Genomic DNA, 23,386 nt, shown 5'->3' with positions numbered 1-23,386 from the left:
CACCCGGCACGCCCACCATGGGGCGACGCTCTGCCCACCAGGGGGCGATGCTCTGCCCATCCTGGGCATCGCCATGTTGCGACCAGAGCCACTCTAGCGCCTGGGGCAGAGGCCACAGAGCCATCCCCAGCGCCCGGGCCATCTTTGCTCCAATGGAGCCTTGGCTGCGGGAGGGGACGAGAGAGACAGAGAGGAAAGCGCGGCGGAGGGGTGGAGAAGCAAATGGGCGCTTCTCCTGTGTGCCCTGGCCGGGAATCAAACCCGGGTCCTCCGCACGCTAGGCCGACGCTCTACCACTGAGCCAACCAGCCAGGGCTTGTTTACCTTTTCAAAGAACCAGCTCCTAGTTTTACTGATCCTCTGTATTGTTACTTTAGCCTCTATGTAAGTTATTTCAGCTCTGATCCTTATTATTTCCTTTCTTCTAGTACCTCTGGGCTTTACTTGCTACTCTTTTTCTAGTTCTTTTGAATGCGGGGTCAAGTTTTTTGAGATTTTTCTAGCTTCTTAAGGTGTGCCTCTAATGCTATAAACTTCCCTCTTATGACTGCTTTTGCTGCATCCCATAAATTTTGAGTTGATGTATGCTCATTATCATTCATTTCTAGGAATTTTTTTATTTCTTCCTTGATCTCATTGTTAACCCATTTGTTATTTAATAACATGGTATTTAGTTTCCAAGTGTTTGAGTATTTTTCAGTTTTTCTGTTGTAGTTGATTTCTGGTTTCATGCCATTATGATCAGAGAAAGTGCTCAATATGATTTCAATCTTCTTAAATTTGTTGAGACCACTTTTGTGTCCTAACATGTGGTCTATCCTAGAGAATGTACCATGTGCACTTAAAAAGAATGTATATTCTGCTGCTTTATGGTGAAAGGTTCTGAGGATATCTATTAAATCCAGTTGATCTAGTGTGTCCTTTAAATCTGCTGTTTCTTTGTTAATTTTCTTTCTTGAGGATCTATCTAGTGATTGTTTGTATTGAAAAAATAGAGTATTGAAATCTCCGACTATTATAGTATTGCTGTTGATCTTGCCCTTTATAACCATCAAAGTCTGCATTATATATTTAGGTGTTCCTAAATTAGTTGCATAGATATTTATAATGGTTATATCTTCCTGTTGTATTGCTCCCTTTATCATTATGTAGTGACCTTCTTTATCTTTTACTATAGTCTTTGTTTTAAAGTCCATTTTGTCTGATATAAGTATTGCTACCCCAGCTTTTTTTCATTTACATTTGCATGAAATATTTTTTTCCATCCTTTTACCTTCAGTCTATGTGCATCTTTTGTTTTCAGGTGTGTCTCTTGTAGACAGCATATGTACGGGTGCTGTTTTCTTATCCACACAGCTACCCTATGTCTTTTGATCACATCATTTAATCCATTTACAGTTAAGGTTATTATTGACATTATGGCATTTTTAATGCCATTTTATTCTTTAAGCTGTATTCCTCTTTTGCTATATTCTTTTTCCCTTTGATCTGTTTACAACAGGCCTGTTAGCATTTTTTGCAGCATTGGTTTGGTTGTAGTGAATTCCTTGAGTTGTTTTTTTTTGTCTGGGAAGCTTTTTATTTCTCCTTCAATTTTAAATGATAGCCTTGCTGGATAAAGAAGTCTTGGTTGTAGGCTCTTGTTCTGCATTACTTTGAATATTTCTTGCCATTCCCTTCTGGCCTCAAGTATTTCTGTTGAGAAGTCGAATGTCATCCTTATGGGGGCTCCTTTGTAAGTGATAGCCTTTTTTTCCTAGCTTTTAATATTTTCTCTTTATCACTCAGCTTTGTTATTTTAATTATGATGTGTCTTGGTGTAGATTTCTTTGGGTTTCTCTTTAATGGAGTTCTCTGTGCTTCTTGAACTTGTGAGGCATGTTCCTGAATTAATTTAGGGAAGTTTTTAGCTATGATATGATTGAACAAAGTCTCTATCCCTTGTTCTTTCTCTTCTTCTTCAGGAACCCCTACGATGCGGATGTTATTTCTCTTCATGTTGTCACAGAGCTCTCTTAGAGTTTCCTCAAACTTTTTGAGTTTCTTTTCTTTTTTCTGCTTTGCTTCCATGCCTTCATTTATCATGTCCTCTAACTCACTGATTCAATCCTCAGCTTTATCCATCCACTTTTAATTTCTTCCATTGTGGTCTTTATTTCTGATATTGTATTTGTCATTTCTGACTGATTCTTTTTTATTATTTCAATGTCTTTTTTTATATTTGCTATGTCTTTATTTAGGTGTCTGTAATGACCATCTATTGTTGTTTTAAGATCTTTGAGCATCCTAACAATTGTTATTTTAAACTCTGTATTCGGTAATTCGGTTATATCTGACTCATTGAGGTCCTTTTCTGGGTATTTTTCTTAATTAATTTGTGTTGTATTTCTCTGCCTTCCCATTTTGTCTGTGTATAAGAAGGTTTTGGCCTCTGGAGTCCATTGGGTGTGGCCTCTGTGTTCCATAGGTGTGGTCTGTCTGCAGGCCCTCCACCCCTCTGCTGCTGCCTCCTAGGGCGTTCAGGTATGGGCGTTGCTGGTGCCAGCCCACTGAGGCTGTCGCTGCGGTTTCCACCTCTCCTCCACAGGAGGGGCTGTGATCACGTGCCTGGATCTACAAGTCTTGCAGCCTCGGCCTTTGCCCGCACCCCCCACACACAGATGGGGTTATACACCGTGCCAAGGCTTCAAGCCTTGGCACCGCAGGTAGGGGTGAGCATCTTTGCTCAGCTGCGGGGCACTGCCTGTTTCTGGGCTTTTGCCTCACACTCGTGGGAGGAGCCCACTCAAGTCGACTGCAAGCCTCGGCTCTGTGGGCCGGACGGAGCTGCGCACCCGTGCTCAGTCGCGGGACTCCGCCTGTTCTGAGCTTTTGCCCCACCCTCACAGAAGGAGCCAGCTCATGTGTTGGGCAGTAAGCCTCGATTCCGCAGGCGGGGCAAGGCAAAAATAAACAAAAGTTTCTTTATGTGTTCAAAGGGCCAACTGTAACAATGACTATTTTTGCTATGCATGTTTTTGTATGCTAGCCATGTTCTTGCTAAAGTTTGGAAATAGCATTTTTTTTCATGTTAACTACTTTAATTTTGCAAGGAAATTTAAAGGAAACAAATGCCAAAAGTATTTCAAATTCAAGGACTAGAGAGAATGTGTGTTGTTCTGCTTTTTTGAGTCTATGGGTTTCCACTACAATTTCTGCTGAAAGATGTTTAGGTAGACAGTTTAATTTTCTCTTTAAGCTTCTTTAATTTATATGCAAATGATTTTATCTTTTCTTTATATGGATAGTAATCATTTTTGCTTAATTCTTGGAGTTTTTTAAATTAAATAAAGTTTTCAGTAGATACAATACATTGACATTAACAATGGTTATCTTAGAGGTATCACATGGAAAAAATTTTAAGATAATTACTTGAGGAAAGGTGCTTAAAATAGAAAACAATTTTTTGTGGCTAAACAAGCATAGCAAATTAATTGTATTGTGATGTGTTTCATAATGAGGGAAAATTATATTAAAAATCTGTGTGAGAAATTATGTAAAATAGTCTTAGTTTATGAGAAAAAAATACTTTTATTATGTCCAGGAACAATGCTTAATTTTACTTCTTTGTATGAAATTGGCTATAAGAGTGTGAAAATTGTCATAACTTTTCCTTGCATTTTTCTCTCTGTAAAATTCATATCTAAATATTTATTTCTTCCAATAATAGAGAAATATTGATAAGGTCCATTACATAAAATGGAATTTTACTTCACTGGGAGAGAAGCTCTAAAAACATCCCAATGTACTATTATTTTATAACTCATTATCATTTTATCGTAATGTCTAAGGCTATTATATATTTGTATGTGAATCAAAGTTTCCAGTTTACATGTTAATTTTACTGACATCCCAAAACAATTAACACATCTCTCATAACTCATGTTAACGCAGTAATGGAGAATAGGTCTTTATCCTGAATGGGTGTGCTGAAATAATAACCAGTTAGCTGAAATTTCTTTTAGTTTTACCGATGACTGGATAAATACATTAAATTGAGAAGAAAATATTTAAAATAAATTATAGATGTTAGTGTAAATTACAATGAATATTTCCATTTGAAATATTTAGATGGTGAGCATTTTAGGACCAACACATTTTATGATGTGAGTGGGAAAAGAAAAGTGTGTAATGAAGAAATCAGATAAAATTTCTATCTCAATAAATGACTTCAAATATCTAAGATGAAAGAAAAGAAGCTTTGTGAGGCAAGAAGCACATCTCATTTGATATTCAGGACATTTGCCATCAACTTGGTCTAGCACGGACAGCTTATAAATGCTTAGAGAATTCCAAAGGGAGAATCAAGATGATATACCTGTATTTGAAATGTCCTATTAATCATTTTTGGAATCTATTATAATTTAATTATATTGAAATATGAAAGTTAACATATCGAGGATAAATGAGATATATTTATCTCATATGTGATAAATGAGAATAAACTTTAATTATATATTTAGTACTTCCTTTTTATGGAAAACTGAGCAAGGAACATAGGATGCTATGCTGAGCACAATTCTTGCCTTGAAGATTAGATGGGAGGGTGAGAAGTGTGAATCAGAAAAGCTAACAGGTAATTGTGATAAGTACCAAGGCTGCTGCCTGGGGACACTGCAAAGAGCCTCAGGCTGAGGGGGTAAAGGAGTTTCAATGACAAATTTGTGCACCCCGATTCCAGATGTATATCTCCTGGCAGCATGATATGGCCAATGAAGGTAGTTTTAAGTACGTTAAATAGTGGAAGCCCAGAGTACTTCCAAGAGAAAAACTGTTCTTGGAATCAGAAACATATCTCTAGGAAAAGGTGTTGATACCTAAGTCAAGAGCAAAAGTATAAAAGATGTTAGAACAGGGGTAGTCAACCTTTTTATAACTACCGCCCACTTTTGTATCTCTGTTAGTAGTAAAATTTTCTAACCGCCCACCAGTTCCACAGTAATGGTGATTTATAAAGTAGAGAAGTAACTTTACTTTATAAAATTTATAAAGCAGAGTTACAGCAAGTTAAAGCATAAAATAATAATTACTTACCAAGTACTTTATGTCAGATTTTTGCTATGTTTGGCAGAATAAATCTTTATAAAATAACTTACTATAGTTAAATCTATCTTTTTATTTATACTTTGGTTGCTCCAACTACCGCCCACCATGAAAGCTGGAATGCCCACTAGTGGGCGGGAGGGACCAGGTTGACTAGCACTGTGTTAGAAGTTGAAATCATAGGGAGAGGGGTGACGGTTTGGAAGGACACTGTATGAAACAAAGCAAATATTTTGTACAGAAGGGCCTGGAGGAAAGATAACACATGAAAATTTCTGTAAGTTTCAAGAGAACACAGGCGTCTAAAAGGAGGTCAATTAGGAGAGGAGGATCTGACTTTCAACAATCTGTACTCAGAGAGCAGTGCATCTAGAATAATCTCATTTCAACTATCAGGCTCTTCTAAGTCAGGAAGGGGGAGGGAAATGTCAGTGGAATCAGTACATCAAGGCGCTATAAAACACTGGGAATTCTTAGTGCTACAACTCCTGATGTGCCAAGTTTGCTTTTTACTTTGAAAAATAAAATTAAATTCTAGCACGTTCTCTGAAGTTTTTTGTTCAGAGTCTGCTTTTTTAATGGGTTTAGAAAAATTCAGAGAATCACTTCTAATTACATAGCTATTAGGCTATAAAACTGAGGTCTAAACCCAGGTAGTTAGATCTCTGAAGTCCAAACTTTCGATCTCTTTGTTAGACTTCTTCTTAGTGTCAGTTTTAAGTCACATTTATTTGATTACTAAAGAGATTGCACATTAATTGGTTAAAAATACTGTCTTCTAAACCCCTGAGGGAGAGTCAGTGCAACATACCGATTGAAGAGACAGCCTTGACATCAGACTCCCTGTATTCTTATCTGATATTATCAGTTACTAACCATGACCATGAACAAATTGTTCTGTAAAGTAAGAATAATAATATTCCTACCTCCTAAGGTTGTGATGAAGAGTAAATATGATCAATAATATATCAAATGCTTAGTTGAGTGACTGTCACATCATAACCAAATTATAAATATAAAAATAGTCAAATAATACATTGTTTTGTTGTTGTTAAGAAGGATACCAAATTAAGAGGCTTAAAGTTGGATTCTCAATGAAAACAATTTTTTGTTTGGAGGAGGCACATAGAAAAGAGAACAGAGACTTTTTTTTTAAACTTTCTGCATTTCATTTTCTTATCATGTTTATGCATAACCTTAGAGAACAATAGCAGTCATCTAATTGCAACTTGATTGCACTTGTTAGTCCTGAGATTTAACCAGAAACACACTGATTTATTGATTCATTTAGTGTCAATTGATTTTAAGCCCTATGCTAGACATTGTGAAGTCAGAACTCTGATACTGTCAGTTGTGCTATCATCAAACTATAATCTAGACCAAGGGTCTCAAACTCAACTCAGCATGTGGGCCGCAGAGCAAGATCACAGCCGTTCAGCAGGCCGCACTAGGTCTACAAAAGGCAACTGTTATGCAACACTTTTCTCACTGCAGTTGAAAACAAAAAAAAAAATCATTACAAAATTGTTCGGCGGGCCGTGAGTTTGAGACCCCTGATCTAGACATTCATCAAAAAAATTTTGATATGTGTCAGTAGATGATAGTAAATGAGTATTTCTATAACATAAAATGATGATGTAGTCTATCCCTGGCAGGATCACTAGGTTGGTTAGAGCAGTGGTCCCCAACCCCTGGGCCATGGACCAGTACTGGTCCATGGGCCATTTGGTACCAGTCCACAGAGAAAAAATAAATAACTTACATTATTTCTGTTTTATTTATATTTAAGTCTGAACCATTTTTTATTTTTTTAAATGACCAGATTTCCTCTGTTACATCCGTCTAAGACTCACTCTTGATGCTTGTCTCGGTCACGTGATACATTTATCCATCCCACCCTAAAGGCCGGTCTGTGAAAATATTTTCTGACATTAAACTGGTCCGTGGCCCAAAAAAGGTTGGGGACCACTGAGTTAGAGCATTATACCCCAAAGCACAGATGTTGCCAGTTTAATTTCCTGTCAGGGTACATACAGTAACAGATCATTGTTCCTGTCTCTCTCTCCCTTCCTCTTTCTCTAAAATCAATAAATAAGAATTAAAATAAAGTAAAATGACAAAATAGTCTACTAATATGTCATGAACTATTATGTAGTTTTGTATAATTCCTCAGAAAGTTTGTGTGAGTATACTCAGATTTCTTTCAGAGACTCATAAAAATATATATATATATATTTTTTTTGTTCTTCAGGGCTCATCAACATACCTGCAGTAGCCCTTGGAATATTCTCTGGTGGGATAGTTATGAAAAAATTCAAAATCAGTGTCTGTGGAGCTGCAAAAATCTACTTGGGATCATCTGTCCTTGGGTATCTCCTATTCCTTTCCCTGTTTGCATTGGGCTGTGAAAATTCTGATGTGGCAGGACTAACTGTCTCCTATCAAGGGTATGTGCATTCATTAAATATTCTGAAGAGATTGGCTTGCTTAATCAAATTAATTTTTCATAGAATTTCAAAATAAATAAAGTAACTTGATTTTTAAGCATTATCACTATGGGAAGGAAATAATTGTTCTACTGTGGAATAGCTAATGGTATTTATGACATGGACACCAAAATCTGTCATCTCCTTTGAATTTGAATGTCTTAAAGCAGGGGTCCCCAAACTTTTTATACAGGGGGCCAGTTCACTGTCCCTCAGACTGTTGGAGGGTTGGACTATAAAAAAAAAACTATGAACAAATCCCTATGCACACAGCACATATCTTATTTTAAAGTAAAAAAACAAAATGGGAACAAATATAATATTTAAAATAAAGAATAAGTAAATTTAAATCAACAAACTGACCAGTATTTCAATGGGAACTATGCTCCTCTCGCTGACCACCAATGAAATAGGTGCCCCTTCCAGAAGTATGGCGAGGGCTGGATAAATGGCCTCAGGGGACCGCATGCAGCCTGCGGGCCATAGTTTGGGGACCCCTGTCTTAAAGAAATATAAAAAGAATGCTAAACCTATCTCTTACTTTAGGACAACAACCTGATAGTGGAAAAGCAAACCTTGAATCTTGTATCTTCCCATTTTAGTGAAGAGACAGTGTATAGGTTAGTTATATAATCCAGCTTTCAATTTTCCCATTTAAAAATAAGAACTGCCTTTAAAGTTTTGTAAGACTTATGCAAGATAATATATGTGAAACTGATCATTACTGCCTAGTAAAAAATACATATACCACTCATGGAAACTATTGAATTTTATTTTCCTTTGGACACCTAAGTTACTGGGAAGGTCTCTATGCCACCTTTAATAGCCTCTGTTGTACTCAAATCAGGTGAAGTTTCATGAGAGAATTCTATTCCTTAACCCAGACACGCACATGAGAGCTTTCTTTACTTCTTTGTAATTAATTGGTCAAGGGATTATTTATTGATATATTATTGATATGCCATCCTTTATGGGTGGATTACTAAGTTTTTTTAATTTCCAGATTCTATCACCTTTTTTAAAATTATAGTTAACTTACAATATTACATATTTTCCTGTATACAACATGATTTGACATTTATATACCTTATGATTTGATCACCATAATAAATCCAGTAAATATCAGTTACTTTACAAAGTTATTATAATATTATTGACTGTATTCCCTGTGCCATATATTACATCTCTGTGACTTATTTATTTTAAAACTGTGCTGCAGACAAGCGCAGCTCCTAATAACGGTGGAGAATTAAGGAAACATACTCATCAAGGAAAAAATTGGACCGGGAGGACTCTTCAAATGCTGATGGCAATGTCCGAGTGCCCCATAGCCCCAGTTTGCTTTATTATATAGCCATATGCAAATCAAGAAAGTCCTTGATACAAAGTTACACATCCAAGGCTAAAACAGGAACCCTCCCAAGGCATGAACAGGATGCATTAGTGAAATCTACCAACATCTGAAAACAAACAAAAAGTCAGAGGAAGGGCATGTAAATTGCTTCCAGCAACCCAAGGAAGCAAGTGAAGTGGGTGCAAATACTCAGCATAATAGCTAGTATGGAGGTGAAGGAAGGAGAACTTAGCCTTTTGCTAAGCCTCGAATCTACAATGGCTTTCTGCCATTTATGCTCCACAACAAAACTGGAAATTTATACCTTTATTCCCCTTCACCTTTTTAATCCATGTCTTTACCTCCCTCCCCTCTGTCAACCATCATTTTGTTTTCCATATCTTTGAGTCTGTTTCTATTTTGTTTTGTTTGTTCATTTGCTTTTTTAGTTTCCATATTTAAATAAAATCATGCAGTATTTGTCTTTGTCTGTCTGACGCATTTCACTTAGCATAACATCCCCTAGGTCCATCTACGTTGTTGTACATGGCAAGACTTTATTCTTTTTTATTGCTGAGCAATATTCCATTACATATATATATATATATGTATATTCATTACATATATGTGTGTGTGTATATATTTTCTTTATTCAATCATCTATTGATATATACCTAGGTTGCTCCCAAATATCGGTTATTGTAAGTGATGTAGCTGTACACATAGAGGTACTTATATCTTTTCTAATATGCATTTTCAGTTTCTTCAATTAAATACTCAAAAATGGAATCTTTTACTCTTAACATAAGGCCGAATCTTGAAGAAACTATTATGCCATTTCCTTTCAGAGCCCTTGCAATTACTCTGTCTCTGAACACAAGTTCCCAGAAGCATCTCTCTTTATCCACCCACCTAACTCTATATTATTCATTTTAAAAAATGACCAAGCCACTCATGTATTAAGGCCAACCTCCCTGACTGCATCTGCATGACTGCCTTTAAGAGCCTGTGGTTCAAGGTCAGCACTCCTGAGGTAACATCTGCTTCCTGCTTGGTCAGCTGCTGCTACTCACTGCTTTCTTTCCTGCTCCCTTCCTATGCTTTATCCCAAGCTCATCTATCTGTCTCGTCTCATTTTCCAGTCTCCATCACCTTCATTAACTTGGTTTCTCCTGTTGTTCGGTGAACATTGTTTATACTTCTGTTATCTAAAATGTCCAGGATAATTAATGAATACAGAGTTTGTATACCACGCCTCTGGAAGTTATCACAGTAATGTTAGACTTACATGAATGTAATGTTTCCTTAGTAACAATCAGCAATGTAGATTATGAATGATAGTTAAAAACAGAAATTGCAACAATGTTCTGGTGAGAGTAGAAGTGTTATGCTATCTTTAACTGTCTTTATAATCTTCCCGGTAGATGGACAGTGGTAAAATAATTTGTATTTTGAAATTTACAAAACATCTTAACTTTCATTATTTCCCTTGTATCCTCAGAGCACCTTTATGAGGTAAATTCTGTTATCTTTCTTTAAAGGAAATTGAGTTTAGATAGGTAAATTAACTTCCTCAAAGTATAATACTATTTCTACAACATCATGCTATCTCTAAGACAAAAGCAAATGCATAAACAGACAACAATAGCACACTTTTGAAGTTCACATTAAAAGTATGCTCATATAATAATATATAAATATATTTAAATCAATAAGTTATATTTATTGTAGGCGTACTAGCCCTTAAAAGTACTCACCTAAAAAACTAAAACTGCATTATAATAATGCTATCATAGTTTAAATCACATTAAAACTCCTTTTTTGCTTCTTAAAATATTCTCAACAATGGCAGAGTTAACCTATAAGAGTGACATTGCTATTGGAAGCAGCCAAAAAAAAAAATTACAATATCACTGGAAAAGTCTGTCCCCTCCCAGCTTGATTATTTTGAAAGAAAAGTTTATTTGAGTATAAACTTTCTGACTGGTTTGATAAAATTCATAACATCTACTGTCAACACACCCTTCATAAAATATGTATGCAATTAGTTTCTGCTCCAAGATTGCCCTAGGGGATAAATTTTACTTTCGTTCATTAATATAAAATAGTTGGCTTTATAAAATACAACATGCTACCCAGGGATTGTCCTTTGTGCCACAAGGTGTTTTGTTTCTAGGCATTCTGAATGCTATAAAGAAGCTCTAGCTGGGGTAGTGGGTAAAACTTTCTTCTGAAATAATGAGAATAAACCTGATGTGAGATAAGAATTTAGAATTCAGACACCTATAGAAGTTCTCATTTGTCATTAATAAACATTGTACATCTGAGCAAATTGTATGCCCACAGTAGACCTGGCTTTCTTGATCTGCCAAATGAGAAATTGTCTTAGATTATTCCCAGATCCTTTCAGTTCCAACCTTCTATGACCTCAGCCCTACAGTATCCATAGTGATCTGATTTTAGACTTTCAAAGGCACATGTTTATACTTTCAGATACTACCACACAGTCTCAGTTAACAGTGAATGCCTTATGGAAGAAAATAAGATGAAATATTTCTATATGACATCTCAGAAGACCTAGTTAAATACCTTTTCATTTTGTTTGGATACATATCAGAAGTCTCTTTATATTTAAGGTGACCAAATTCATAGAGGTTCTACTAGATATAATATTACATCAATTAAAAAATTATGATTGCAATTATTATAGAAATAACTCTAAGAAGAAAGGGTTAAAATTACTGATTCTCCAAAATAGAGTACCATTTTTCTTTGATTGATTGACTTACCAGAAATCTTGTTTCTTAGCCAACTATGTTCCAAGAATAGTTTTCGGTGCTAGCGATACCAAAGTGGACAGAACAAATAGTTCCTGCTCTCACTGAGTGTACATGACAATGTATGATTTTTTAAGTTTCTCAGTTTTCTTATAAAAATATGAGGGGAGGAGAATAAACAAATAAATAAATTCAAATTTGGAGAGGATAAAGAGAATGATGGAGGGCCGATGGATGGCAATTAAGAAGCAGATAGAAGACACATACCATTGTCTAAGTATACCCTTAAAAGAACGAAGGGATATGAATAGTGCAAGGAGAATAAGCATAGCAGGGTTGGGTAATACAGGTGAGAAGAAGAAATAGAAGTGAGGGAGAAGGAATCCTGGGAGAGATGAAGTGGGAAAATACAAGAAAATGATAGGTAACAAAAGAGAGGGGAAAAAAAGACAGAAGATAATCAAAATTAGGTAATGTTAACTCTTTTCAAAAAGCCAGTATTTTGAGGGAATGTGTTGTGTTATTTATATTTGGAACCATCTTCTCCCAAGCAAGTACTTAGAAAGCTTTCAATAAGTGTTTGATGAACAAATGAATGGGTAAGTCATTTTAAAAGCATGTGAAATAAAGTCAAAAGATATGGAAGAGCTCCAAACTGTAGGAGGATATGTGTGTGAGAGAAAAGTTAGATGAATTGGCAACTCATTAATTAGATATACAGTAATAGGACATGTGGCTCTGACATTTGTCAAAAGTCCGTTGAAATGTTGACTACGTGCCTATTTTTTTCTTCACCATACTATTAGTAATGTCAATTCTACTGATGTTTAGACAACTCTGAAGGAAATTTACACACACTCTTTCTGCATTGCATTTAAGTAATGTCATATAGTGCTTTAAAAGTTTGCTTTTCTGCCTTGTTATCCACTTTCATACATCTTTGCAAAGAAATATATTAGAAGATTCTAGAGGCTCTAGACCAGTGGTAGTCAACCCTGTCCCTACTGCCCAATAGTGGGTGTTCCAGCTTTCATGGTGGGTGGTAGCAGGGCAACCAAAGTATAAATAAAAAGATAGATTTAACTATAGTAAGTTGTTTTATAAAGATTTATTCTGCCAAACTTAGCAAAAATCTGACATAAAGTACTTGGTAAGTAATTATTATTATATGCTTTAACTTGCTATAATTCTGCTTTATAAATTTTATAAAGTAAAGTTACTTCTCTACTTTATAAATCACCATTACTGTGGAACCAGTGGGTGGTTAGAAAGTTTTACTACTAACAGAGATACAAAAGTGGGCGGAAGGTATAAAAAGATTGACTACCCCTGCTCTAGACATTAATAAAAGCCATAAGCCAAATAATAGATATTACATGAAATTGAAAAACCTTTATATATAGCATTCATCAGAAAGCTGTTTATAGTGGATGGACTCACATTTAATAGTCAAAAGCTGATATTTCTGATGACAGTTCTGTTTCCAAAAGGCAGACCTGTTGGCAGTGTCATTTATATCATTCCAGAACATTGATTTTAAAAAATATTGGGAGCTGCCTGCTAAGAGGTAATGTTTTATACTGTTACATTTCTTTTCAGAACCAAGCCTGTCTCTTATCATGAACGAGCTCTCTTTTCAGATTGCAACTCAAGATGCAAATGTTCAGAGACAAAATGGGAACCCATGTGTGGTGAAAATGGAATCACGTATGCATCGGCTTGTCTTGCTGGTTGTCAAACCTCTACAAGGAATGAAAAAACTATTGTAAGAAATCTTCTCTAAAGTTTGTGCCCATGGGCCTGCTATAGTACATAACTATACAACTCTAGGAGGGGTCTCAGGGGCCAACCCAGAAGTGACCACGCTGGTAGGAACCCTGGCTCTTACTTTGCCCTTGTTTTTTTCTGTGGAGACAGGAAATATAATCAGTCATCATTAAAGAAACTAGGATTATTGAAAGAATTAAGGCTAAGAATTTGAATCATGAAATGAGCTGGCAGAGCTCTGTAGTCATGCAGTCTAATTTTCTCATTTTGCTTTTAAGGAATATTAACTTTAAATGAGAAAGTCTAAGTCATAAGACCATATAATAAGGTCTGTATTAGGATCCATATCTGTTGACCCCAAGATCAGTGGTTTTCAAGACAGGACCAATAGAGGCCAGTGTTAGGAAGTCTAGCCCAAGAGGGCTAGACCGAGGTTTTAGAAATCTGTCTTGAGAAGGTTGCTGGTTCTGGGTCTTCTCTTCCTGAGAAATCAAGACAATGTGTGTAATAAAGAGTTGCTGACTGGAATGAAGGGTCGCCGAAGGATGCAAGAGGAAAATGAGCTTGGAAATATATCATAGATAGAAAACCAACTAGGAAGGATATTATGAACATCGTTATTAGCAAACTCATTCCGCTAATCACACCTTTAACTTCCTGCCTCCAAAATCGACGTCTCCTCATATTTGCTGTGTATACTGCACAGTGGTCAGACTGCTTTGGATTTGTGGCTGATGAGATGTATTTGGCAGTCTAGAGGGATGAAAATTAAACCCACATATATGTACACGTGCTTATCAATAGTGTGAGAATGCTTTGGCAAACATTTCTGCTGACACAGAGTAACACTTGTTGATTTTCTCTCTATTATTATCTTGACATCTATTCAGTATTGAAAGGATTGGTCTCTAGCAATAGTGAATAAGACTACTCACCCATCTGAAATCTGAGTTTTCATTTCCTCTTCCTGTTCATCTTTTTTTCCTTTCTTTTTTATTTATTTTTTTCTTTTAGCCACTACTCTTTTGCTAAGACTGTTTGAGCAGAAGCAGTTTCTTAACTAGAACATTCTGTGCTGAAGGTATTGCATACCAAGCACTAATAGAGGTGCTTTAAAAATTGCATTTAAACATTATGGTCTTCAAGTAAATGAATATTATTTTGTTTTTCTCATGTGAGAACTGAGACACTGAACTACAAAAGATGCCTAAAACTCACATATCTAACAAGAGACAGTTGAGATTCAAAAGCTTTTTATGACAGTTAAAATAAATCTATATTCCTCTTTAAAAGAAAATGCCACCTTTATTTCATTGTTTTTCTAAAAGTTAACAGACATTTCTGTGATAAAATGACAACTTACATATATACATTCATACATGAAATTTATAGAAATAATCTGATGAGAGAATATAAAAATTGCCTTTCTGTCCAAGATTTAGTTGAGTTTTATTCAGCAAGATATATTTTTTCTTAGTAACCACTATAAATTCTGTCATACTTTTAAATTTGGCCCACTTATTTAACAAATTTTTAGTGAGAGCCTATTTTAGGCTCTAGCGGTACAATGATGACAAAGCAGACAGTTCCTGCCAGAGGCTGCTTTCTAATGGGAACAAATTGTTCAAAAACTAACAATTATATAATATTCTGATAGGTAGTAATAAGCACTGTGAGGAAGAGGAGTTAGTACAATATAAAAGGGTGGAGAAATGGGGATGTCATTTTGAATGGGTGATCATAGAAGCAGGGACCAGTCACATAACCACCTACAAGAGCTGTCCAGTAAGGAAACAACAAGGCCATGAGGCATGGGTAAACTCACCATGTTTGAGGGTTGAAAAGGGCATGATGGGAACCATGGCTGAAGCCTAAGGAGAAAGGAAAAGTCATTGAGCTGTCCTGATCGGGATCCAGGGGCTACATCATAGATCGTGTGCGAGCTACTTTAAGGATTTTGGATTTTTTATACAAGTATAATAAGAAGCCATTGGAAGGTTAAGAATGGTGATGTAATTTGCCATTTTTAAAGGTTCACTTTGGTTACTGTGTGGAAAACACAATAGCTGGATAAAAGTGAAAATGAATTGAGCATAAAGGGACCATTGCGATAAGCAAGGCAAAAAATAATGGAAGTGGCAGAGAAGGCAATAAGGTATGATTGGATTTGGGAGGATTTGCTGGGAGATTGTTCTGTAGGATCAGTAGTTTGTAGATCACCCATCAGCTGTTTGGATATAAATCTATAAATTTGGCTTTGTTCGATACATTCTAACAGAAAAAATAAAAGAATATTTTCCCTGTTGTTTACATAATGCATGTAATATACTACACTGTAAAGTCTTTCAAAAAGAATACTTTTAATTTTATTTAAATTTAACTTCTGTAATTGGACTTTTCCCTGTCTTGTTGCAGATATTTCATAATTGCACCTGTGTGGGAATTGCAGCCTCAATACCAGGAAATTCCTCAGGCACGGTGGGCGGATGCCAAAAAGATAATGAATGTCCCAAAATGTTTCTCTATTTTCTTGTAATATCAGTCATCACATCCTATACTTTATCCCTAGGTGGCATACCTGGATACATATTGCTTCTAAGGTGAACACTGATTCTTCTGCCCTGACTTTAATATGACATACTGTCATCAACTAGAGCAGTGTAGTCATCCTGATTTCCTTTTTTTTTTTTTTTTTTTTTGTATTTTTCCGAAGTTGGAAACAGGGAGAGACAGTCAGACAGACGCCCGCATGCGCCCCACCGGGATCCACCCGGCACGCCCACCAGGAGCGACGCTCTGCCCCTCTGGGACGTCGCTCTGTCGCGACCAGAGCCACTCCAGCGCCTGGGGCAGAGGCCAAGGAGACATCCCCAGCGCCCGGGCCATCTCTGCTCCAATGGAGCCTTGGCTGTGGGAGGGGAAGAGAGAGACAGAGAGGAAGGAGAGGGGGAGGGGTGGAGAAGCAGATGGGCGCTTCTCCCGTGTGCCCTGGCCGGGAATTGAACCGGGGACTTCCGCACGCCAGGCTGACGCTCTACCACTGAGCCAACCGGCCAGGGCCTCATCCTGATTTTCTATTATATAGCTGTCTCAGGAAACTTGTCCTGTATCCTCTTTTTACTTTGATACTTTTCCCATGTAGTTGAATAGAAGTTTTCCTAGTTTAAAGTGCTTGCAAACCAATGGTCTAGAAAGAAATATTTATGCCTACATCACTGTAGTCACTCAATAAATACAGAATGCTATTTCTAATGCTGGTGATATTAACCAGTATAGACTAAATGTGTTCTCGATTAAACATGGTTTCACTGAATTATGAACAGTAAAGTTTGTAAGTCCCTTTAAAGGCTCATCAAATACCACAATATTTTGCATACATTACTTTGATATGTAGGGAATTACTTTTCTGGTATATTCTTGCTCTTAATGGAATTATCTGTGCGTGTGTGTGTGTGTGTACATGCATGTGCTTGCTGGGGGTTGTTAATGGCTGTAAATTCAACTGAGGATACTAATCCAAGAATATGGTGTGAATGCCTCTGAACATTTTGCTTATAAAACCCTCAAAAAATTTTAATACTGTGTATTTGTTTACATATTTGAAGTACACATCTAAAAATTTATCATAACTTTAAATAGGAACTTTATTTATTTATTTCCAGTATATTGTAAACATTTACATTTAAAAAATATAATGATTTTAAATGTATGTCACTCTTTTAAATGTAACCAATGAGAACTAAGGAACACTGCTTAACCAATATCACCTAATTTAAAATCATATAAAAATCATCTTTAATAGTCAAATTGTTGCGTATTTTTTCTCCTCCTTGAACTTATATCTCTTCAATCAACTTCCCTATAAACTTTCCTTCTGTTATAATATGATTTTATACTTAAATACTTGTTATTGACTCTCCTTTCATAGATCTCCATAACAATGTATATAAATTCAAATTTTAAAATATTTTATAGCCAGTATTTTGTGGTAAAATTTTTTTCTGAATTGAATTAACTTTGCAAATATTACTAATATACAATTCATCAAAGTAACCTAAAAATATTATAAATTTTATACAATTATTTTAAAAAATCAAATTTTATTGGAAACTAATCTTTTATGAGATGGATTGTGTGACATTTAAATTAATTAACATATCAAATAATGAATATTAAGGTTTTCTAAAATAAAACAAATCAAAAGTATTATATACATCTTTAATTTTCTGCAGTTTGTATTATGTTGTATTATGTAAATTGATTAAGAAAGATAAACAGAAAATAGGACCTAGCATCCACAACTCTGTTTTTTGGAAAAGGGTTTAAGGACAAAATTAGATATTTGTGTTTGCCAATGACAGCATGAGTTTGAAAAGAGGGGAAATCATTGACCCAGAGTGCTCAGGCCAGGATTGTTCTTCACGAGTTGCTATTTCTTCAGCGTGTTCTCATACTGTGCCAAGTAGTGAATGGGTCAAATGAATAATCAGGCTACTAGAGGAAGAGTTTTCCTCACCACCCATTCCTCAAATGTACCGTACTATATTTTGACATCAGAAGGAGATGGATGTCCTTAGATTGAAAGAGAAATGTTGCATTTTCTGCCTCTTTTAAAGCAGAGAGTAAATGACATTATATAAAGAACTTAGTACCATGATTAACACTCAATAGTTATTATATATCATCATTTTTATTACTTTTTAAAGCCACAGACCAGCCAGCTAAAGCTATTCAGTCATATTAGGATGCTCTTGTTATTTTAGGTATTCTTGAACTTGGCTGGAAAATTCTGGTGTCCACTATTTAGCAAAAATACTTATGTGAAACAGTGATTGTGATTGTATTGACCTAGATCAATGTGCTCCTGTGCTTTTAGAGCAACACCACAAAAACTAGTTATAGATTATTAATTCTTTAATGCTGCCTCAAATTCTTGCAATATCTTGTGTGGGGTTTTATTCTGTGTCTTTGTTACTTTCCTAATTAAACATGACTTCACTTTACCCAATACCATTTGAATATGTCGCATAGAGTTGATTTAATTTCTAAGAATGTTAACTCTAAACTCCTAGATGCATTGCCTTTAATTTTGCATAATTTGCTTTCCCTATGCTAAAACACTATAATGCTACTTAAATTATAACATCACTTTCCATGTGTTAGATTCTGACTAACATAACTATTTGCTAATGGAATATATATATTTTATATATATTTCATATATATACATATACATACACACATGCACATATATATGTGTGTATATATACATACATATGTATGTAATAATGCTATTATTGTTTTTAGGTGCATTAAGCCACAACTTAAGTCTTTTGCCCTGGGTATCTACACCTTGGCAATAAGAGTTCTTGGTAAGTATAATCTATGTTTTAAGTACAATATCCATCAAAAGTATATTGGAATACTTTTCTGAATATTTTTACAGAATTATTATACATAACTAAATGAGGTCTCTAATGTTTTTATTTTCTTTCTTCATTTATTTCTTTCCTTGATCACTCTTCCTTTTGTTTTAGAACTGTTGGCTTTTCCTTTGTTCCAGAACTATTGGGAACCAGTGCTGGGCCCAAGTTATAATAAAATGAATTTATGAGAGTAATGACATTTTTTGATTTAACAATCTTGTCTCTTCCAACATTGGTCTATTGTCAAAAAAAAAATCCATTGCTGTTATAGGAAAACCCTCGGAAAGAAAAGCAATATTTATGAATCAATAAGGCATTCTAAAGTCTAAATATAATTCTTCAGTTATTAAAATGAAAGGAATTGTTTTGAGTTATTCTCAATGCCAGGATATCATTTTGGCAGAAAGGTCATATCATTCGATCAAAGCAGTGTGGGTTTGAGTTGATGATTTCTTAAATGTAATTGGAATTTTTTTCTGACTACCATTGTTTCAATATTCATTAAATAAAACCCCTAGGAAATAGTGTATGTGAGTCAGATAACTTTTCTCTCCTTAATAAGTTTATATTCTAAAGAAGAAAGTGAAACATTCATGTTTCTCTGTAATTTAACAGAAAAGGATTACTGAGCATAAAAACAAAGAGATTTAAAAATTCTGAAAATAAATTTGGTTTACATAGACCTTAATATAAAATGAATATTGTGTATGAGGATATAATCCTGATAAAATTGGTGAAACAGCTCCCCACTTTGCCTCTGATAACCACAAGTCTGATCTCTTTATGCGTTTGGGATTTTTGTTTTGTTGCTGTTGTTTTTAGATTCTACATGTATGTGAGATCATACAGTATTTATCATTTTTCTGTCTGATCTGACTGATTATCTCTTAGCATGAATATGAATTTCTGATATTATTACAGAACTGTTATAAAACATGTTGAATGGCATAGTGTTGTGCTTTAAAATGTCATCAGCTAGAGATGCATACTGAAATACATATAAGGGAATTCACATGATGTTGAGATTGCTCTTAAAATATTTCAAAAACACTTTCAGGGATTAGAGGAGGTGTGGACCTGGAGGTAGATGGCATGAGAATGACAAGATACCAATCACTATTGAAGTTGATGATGCCATGTCTGTGTTCAGTTTGAAAATCTGCCATTATGAAAATTTCAAAACATACGCAGAAGTTTGCAAGCATATGGATTTTTTTTATCTTTATTTACATTATTAAGATCAATTAAAGTTAGAACCTAAATGTTTTGGAAGGGTAAATAACCTACTAAATTGGACAATATATATATAAAGAGAGAAGTTTTATTCAAGATATCAAATAATCCAAATCAACTTGTTCAATATGTCTAACTAATTGCTCTTCTTGTTCATGAGATAGTATGCATGATAGAATCAGCTAGTTCTCTCTTGAATCTGGATTCCTTCTCATCCCGGTGCAGAGAGAGGGAGGCACCCTTATAAATACCAATTTCTTATAAATGTAATTTTTTCTTAAAAAATAGAAAGTTGTGCTCTGTCTTCAGAGCTTCTCCTGTGTCTTCTGTTTCTCAAAGTAATCAGCTCAAAATAATCTTTCTACCAGAGGCATGTTTTGGGGTGTCATTTTCTGGTTTCCTACAGATGCCCTGTTATCTCCAAAACAAATATTTTTGGACTGCAAGTGAGTGGTTCCTGATACTCATTCATTTTAGGATAACCAAAAAGATGTGCATATATTTTTAGTAGCAATTATTTTTTGTTTTTCTCACAGCAGGCATCCCAGCTCCTGTATACTTTGGAGTTTTGATTGACACTTCATGCCTCAAATGGAAATTTAAAAGATGTGGAAATAGAGGATCCTGCAGACTATATGATTCAAATGCCTTTAGGTACCGTATCAAACTCATTCCCAATCTCACTGCTCTCACATCCTGGGTTTGCCGAATGCAGTTGGCACTCATAAGTCCTCATGTAGTTTCACTGCATATAAGAACAAGAATAGTCTAATTAAGGAGCATGTTCTATTTTATAGAATACTTCTATTATCATTTAATTATTTGGCTATGCCTTTCAGTTTCCGCATTCCTAATTTTAACTTGCATTTTTGAGTTATCACTTAAAAAATATGATATAAGATTCCAGAAGAGAGTAGAATTCTGGAAGTTTCTGCACACAAATGAATAATTCCCTGAAACTCAGAAGCATTTAAATTTAGGTCACATTTTAGGTTTATTTCTATTCTTTTTTAAACTGAGCCAAACTGTCTCATTTACGTCAGCTATAATCCCCCTGGGCAAGAGTTGGATTTGGCTCTAAATCTATCCGGCTTTTATTGCCAGACTGATGTTCAATTATTTCAGTACTTGAAATGCATAAAAGTAAAAGGTTTTCTCTGTGACTGTGAATGTGTACGGGGCTGAGGGGCATGGCGTTTTCACTGTGGCATCAGTCAGCCCAATTCATCTAACATTTAGTCTCCTTATTGCTTAAAGCAATGCTTCAATGGCTTGAAATTTTCAGATTTACAATCTGAGCATTTTCTAGAGAAATAAAACCGATGCTGAGCCACGGAAGTTGGAAGTTGGATGTGAATTCGGCCAATCATCTGAAATACGTGTGTTTTATTTAATAGGCTTTGATGTTATGTGAGAAATGTACTTTGGTCTTTGAAAGGGACCCAATCTGTGAGTAGAGTTCAGCTTGATTCACATTGGCTGAAGCTGTATTCTCTTTAATGTAAAGACAGTGTACCTCAGTCAGAGACTGTGAGTGTGTGTACAAGGTGACCAGAATGAATCATTCAACCTGTCTTATGACAGAATGTAGAACTAAAGGCTTCTCATGGAAGAAACTGATTTAAGCCTCTGGTTTATTCTTAAGTCATTCTCTTTTACTGAGAGCTCTGATTCCCCCTGAACATTGCCTCTTTTAGTTTTTCTGTAGAAGTGAATTTGGGCAAGATTCAAGAGTAGCCATGTGATTTATTATTCTAACCTAGAGAGTTTTGCGAGTAAAAGGGGGCACTATTAAAAATTATGCTGGGACAACACTAGCATAAAATGGCACTGTTCTTGGCAAACAGGGATATGGTCAAAATTATTCCCACCTAGTCTAAGAGAATAATTTTACAAAGAGAATGGAATGTATTATGTAATTAGTTACTGACGATGATACTACTAAAAAATTATTTAATGTAAGCTTGCAGTTTTCAATAGTCTCAAATGTTCATAGAAAGGCCTTTTATAGACACTGAATCTGCATTCATAAAGAAACTATCCATATGATAGTTTTATTGATATTGATGAGTTTCGTTGGTATTGTTTTTTTATTAAATGGTATTGTTACCTTCCTTTCACATTTTATTTAAAGTTGAATAGTTATAATAATTAATACTGAGATTCTCTTTTCTTCTAGACATATATATCTGGGACTAACCATGGTGCTGGGAATAATGTCCATTTTCCTAAGTATTGCAGTACTTTTCACTTTAAAGAAAAATTATATTTTAAAACATAGAAGCTTCAGAGCCAAGAAAGAAAGAACAATGGTGTCTGCAAGAATCAGGAAGGAAAATTATGCTGCAAGTGATCATTTACTACAACCCAACTGCTGGCCAGGCAAAGAAACACAGCTTTAGAAAAATGATGTCTTAGGCCAACTTTTCTATTTCTGGAAATTCTGCAAACAAATTTTAATCAATGTGTACATTTTTATCCTTTCTAAAAATTTCTACTTTGTTTTGATCCTAGGTATTAGATAATGCCTCTGATAACAAATATAATTAATCATATTAAAGAATATAGATGAAGTTAACCTTTTTATTTTATATACAATTCCCTCATATTATTTACTCATTCTGCTTAAATTTTACCTTGTGACCATTGACACATTAAAAGAATGCTGTTAAAAAATTGAACCTCATCTGGCCTTTTTCAAATATCACCTTAATGATGATATTAGAATGGAACCAGAACATGTAGAAGAAAAATTTATTTTAAATTTCACCTTTCTTTTGAAATACAATAATTGATATAGAAATGTATAGATGCAAATGATCTTTGGAAATTCAAATTTTTCATTACATGTGTGACATTATAAATGCTCATGTTGTAAAGTAATAAAAGTAATATTAATGTGCTTTATTGTTTTATGAATTCAACAAATTAAAAAATGTTTCATTTAATACAATACTGCCCATATTTTAATGTATGTAAGCAGCTCTAGACTTATATACACAATGTTGTCTTGACACATATATTTTGTTTGTTTGTTTATTTTTAAATAGTCTTATTTTAATTATTTTTTTATTGATTGATTTTAGAGAGAGAGGAAGGGAGAGACAGACAGACAGACAGAGAGACAGAGACAGGAACATAGGTCTGTTTTTGTATGTTCCCTGTTCGGGAATCAAACCAGCAACCTCTGCACTTTGGGATGAAGCTCCAACTAACTGAGCTGTCTGGCCAGCATCCTAACACAGATTTGTTAGTGTACAATAAGCTTAGGAATTATAATAG

General features: G+C 35.0%; 1 protein-coding gene across 3 annotated transcripts in view; it reads left to right on the top strand.

Annotated features, from left to right (window-relative positions):
• The window catches only part of SLCO1C1 (solute carrier organic anion transporter family member 1C1), a 64,713-nt gene extending 41,752 nt beyond the window's left edge, over positions 1 to 22,961 (top strand). For all 3 annotated transcript variants that reach the window (XM_066354813.1, XM_066354832.1, XM_066354823.1), the window contains 6 exons: positions 7,334 to 7,529; positions 13,278 to 13,443; positions 15,861 to 16,045; positions 18,753 to 18,817; positions 20,641 to 20,758; positions 22,284 to 22,961. In XM_066354813.1, coding sequence (XP_066210910.1) covers positions 7,334 to 7,529; positions 13,278 to 13,443; positions 15,861 to 16,045; positions 18,753 to 18,817; positions 20,641 to 20,758; positions 22,284 to 22,506 — 953 coding nt within the window. In that variant the 3' untranslated portion in view covers positions 22,507 to 22,961. The remainder of the gene's footprint in view (positions 1 to 7,333; positions 7,530 to 13,277; positions 13,444 to 15,860; positions 16,046 to 18,752; positions 18,818 to 20,640; positions 20,759 to 22,283) is intronic.
• The last annotated feature ends 425 nt before the right edge of the window (positions 22,962 to 23,386 follow it).

The sequence above is a fragment of the Saccopteryx leptura genome, chromosome 1 (assembly GCF_036850995.1).
Source record: "Saccopteryx leptura isolate mSacLep1 chromosome 1, mSacLep1_pri_phased_curated, whole genome shotgun sequence".
Classification (NCBI taxonomy): domain Eukaryota; kingdom Metazoa; phylum Chordata; class Mammalia; order Chiroptera; family Emballonuridae; genus Saccopteryx; species Saccopteryx leptura.
Note: the sequence above shows the minus strand (reverse complement) of the source record. Positions and strands in the feature narration are given on the sequence as shown.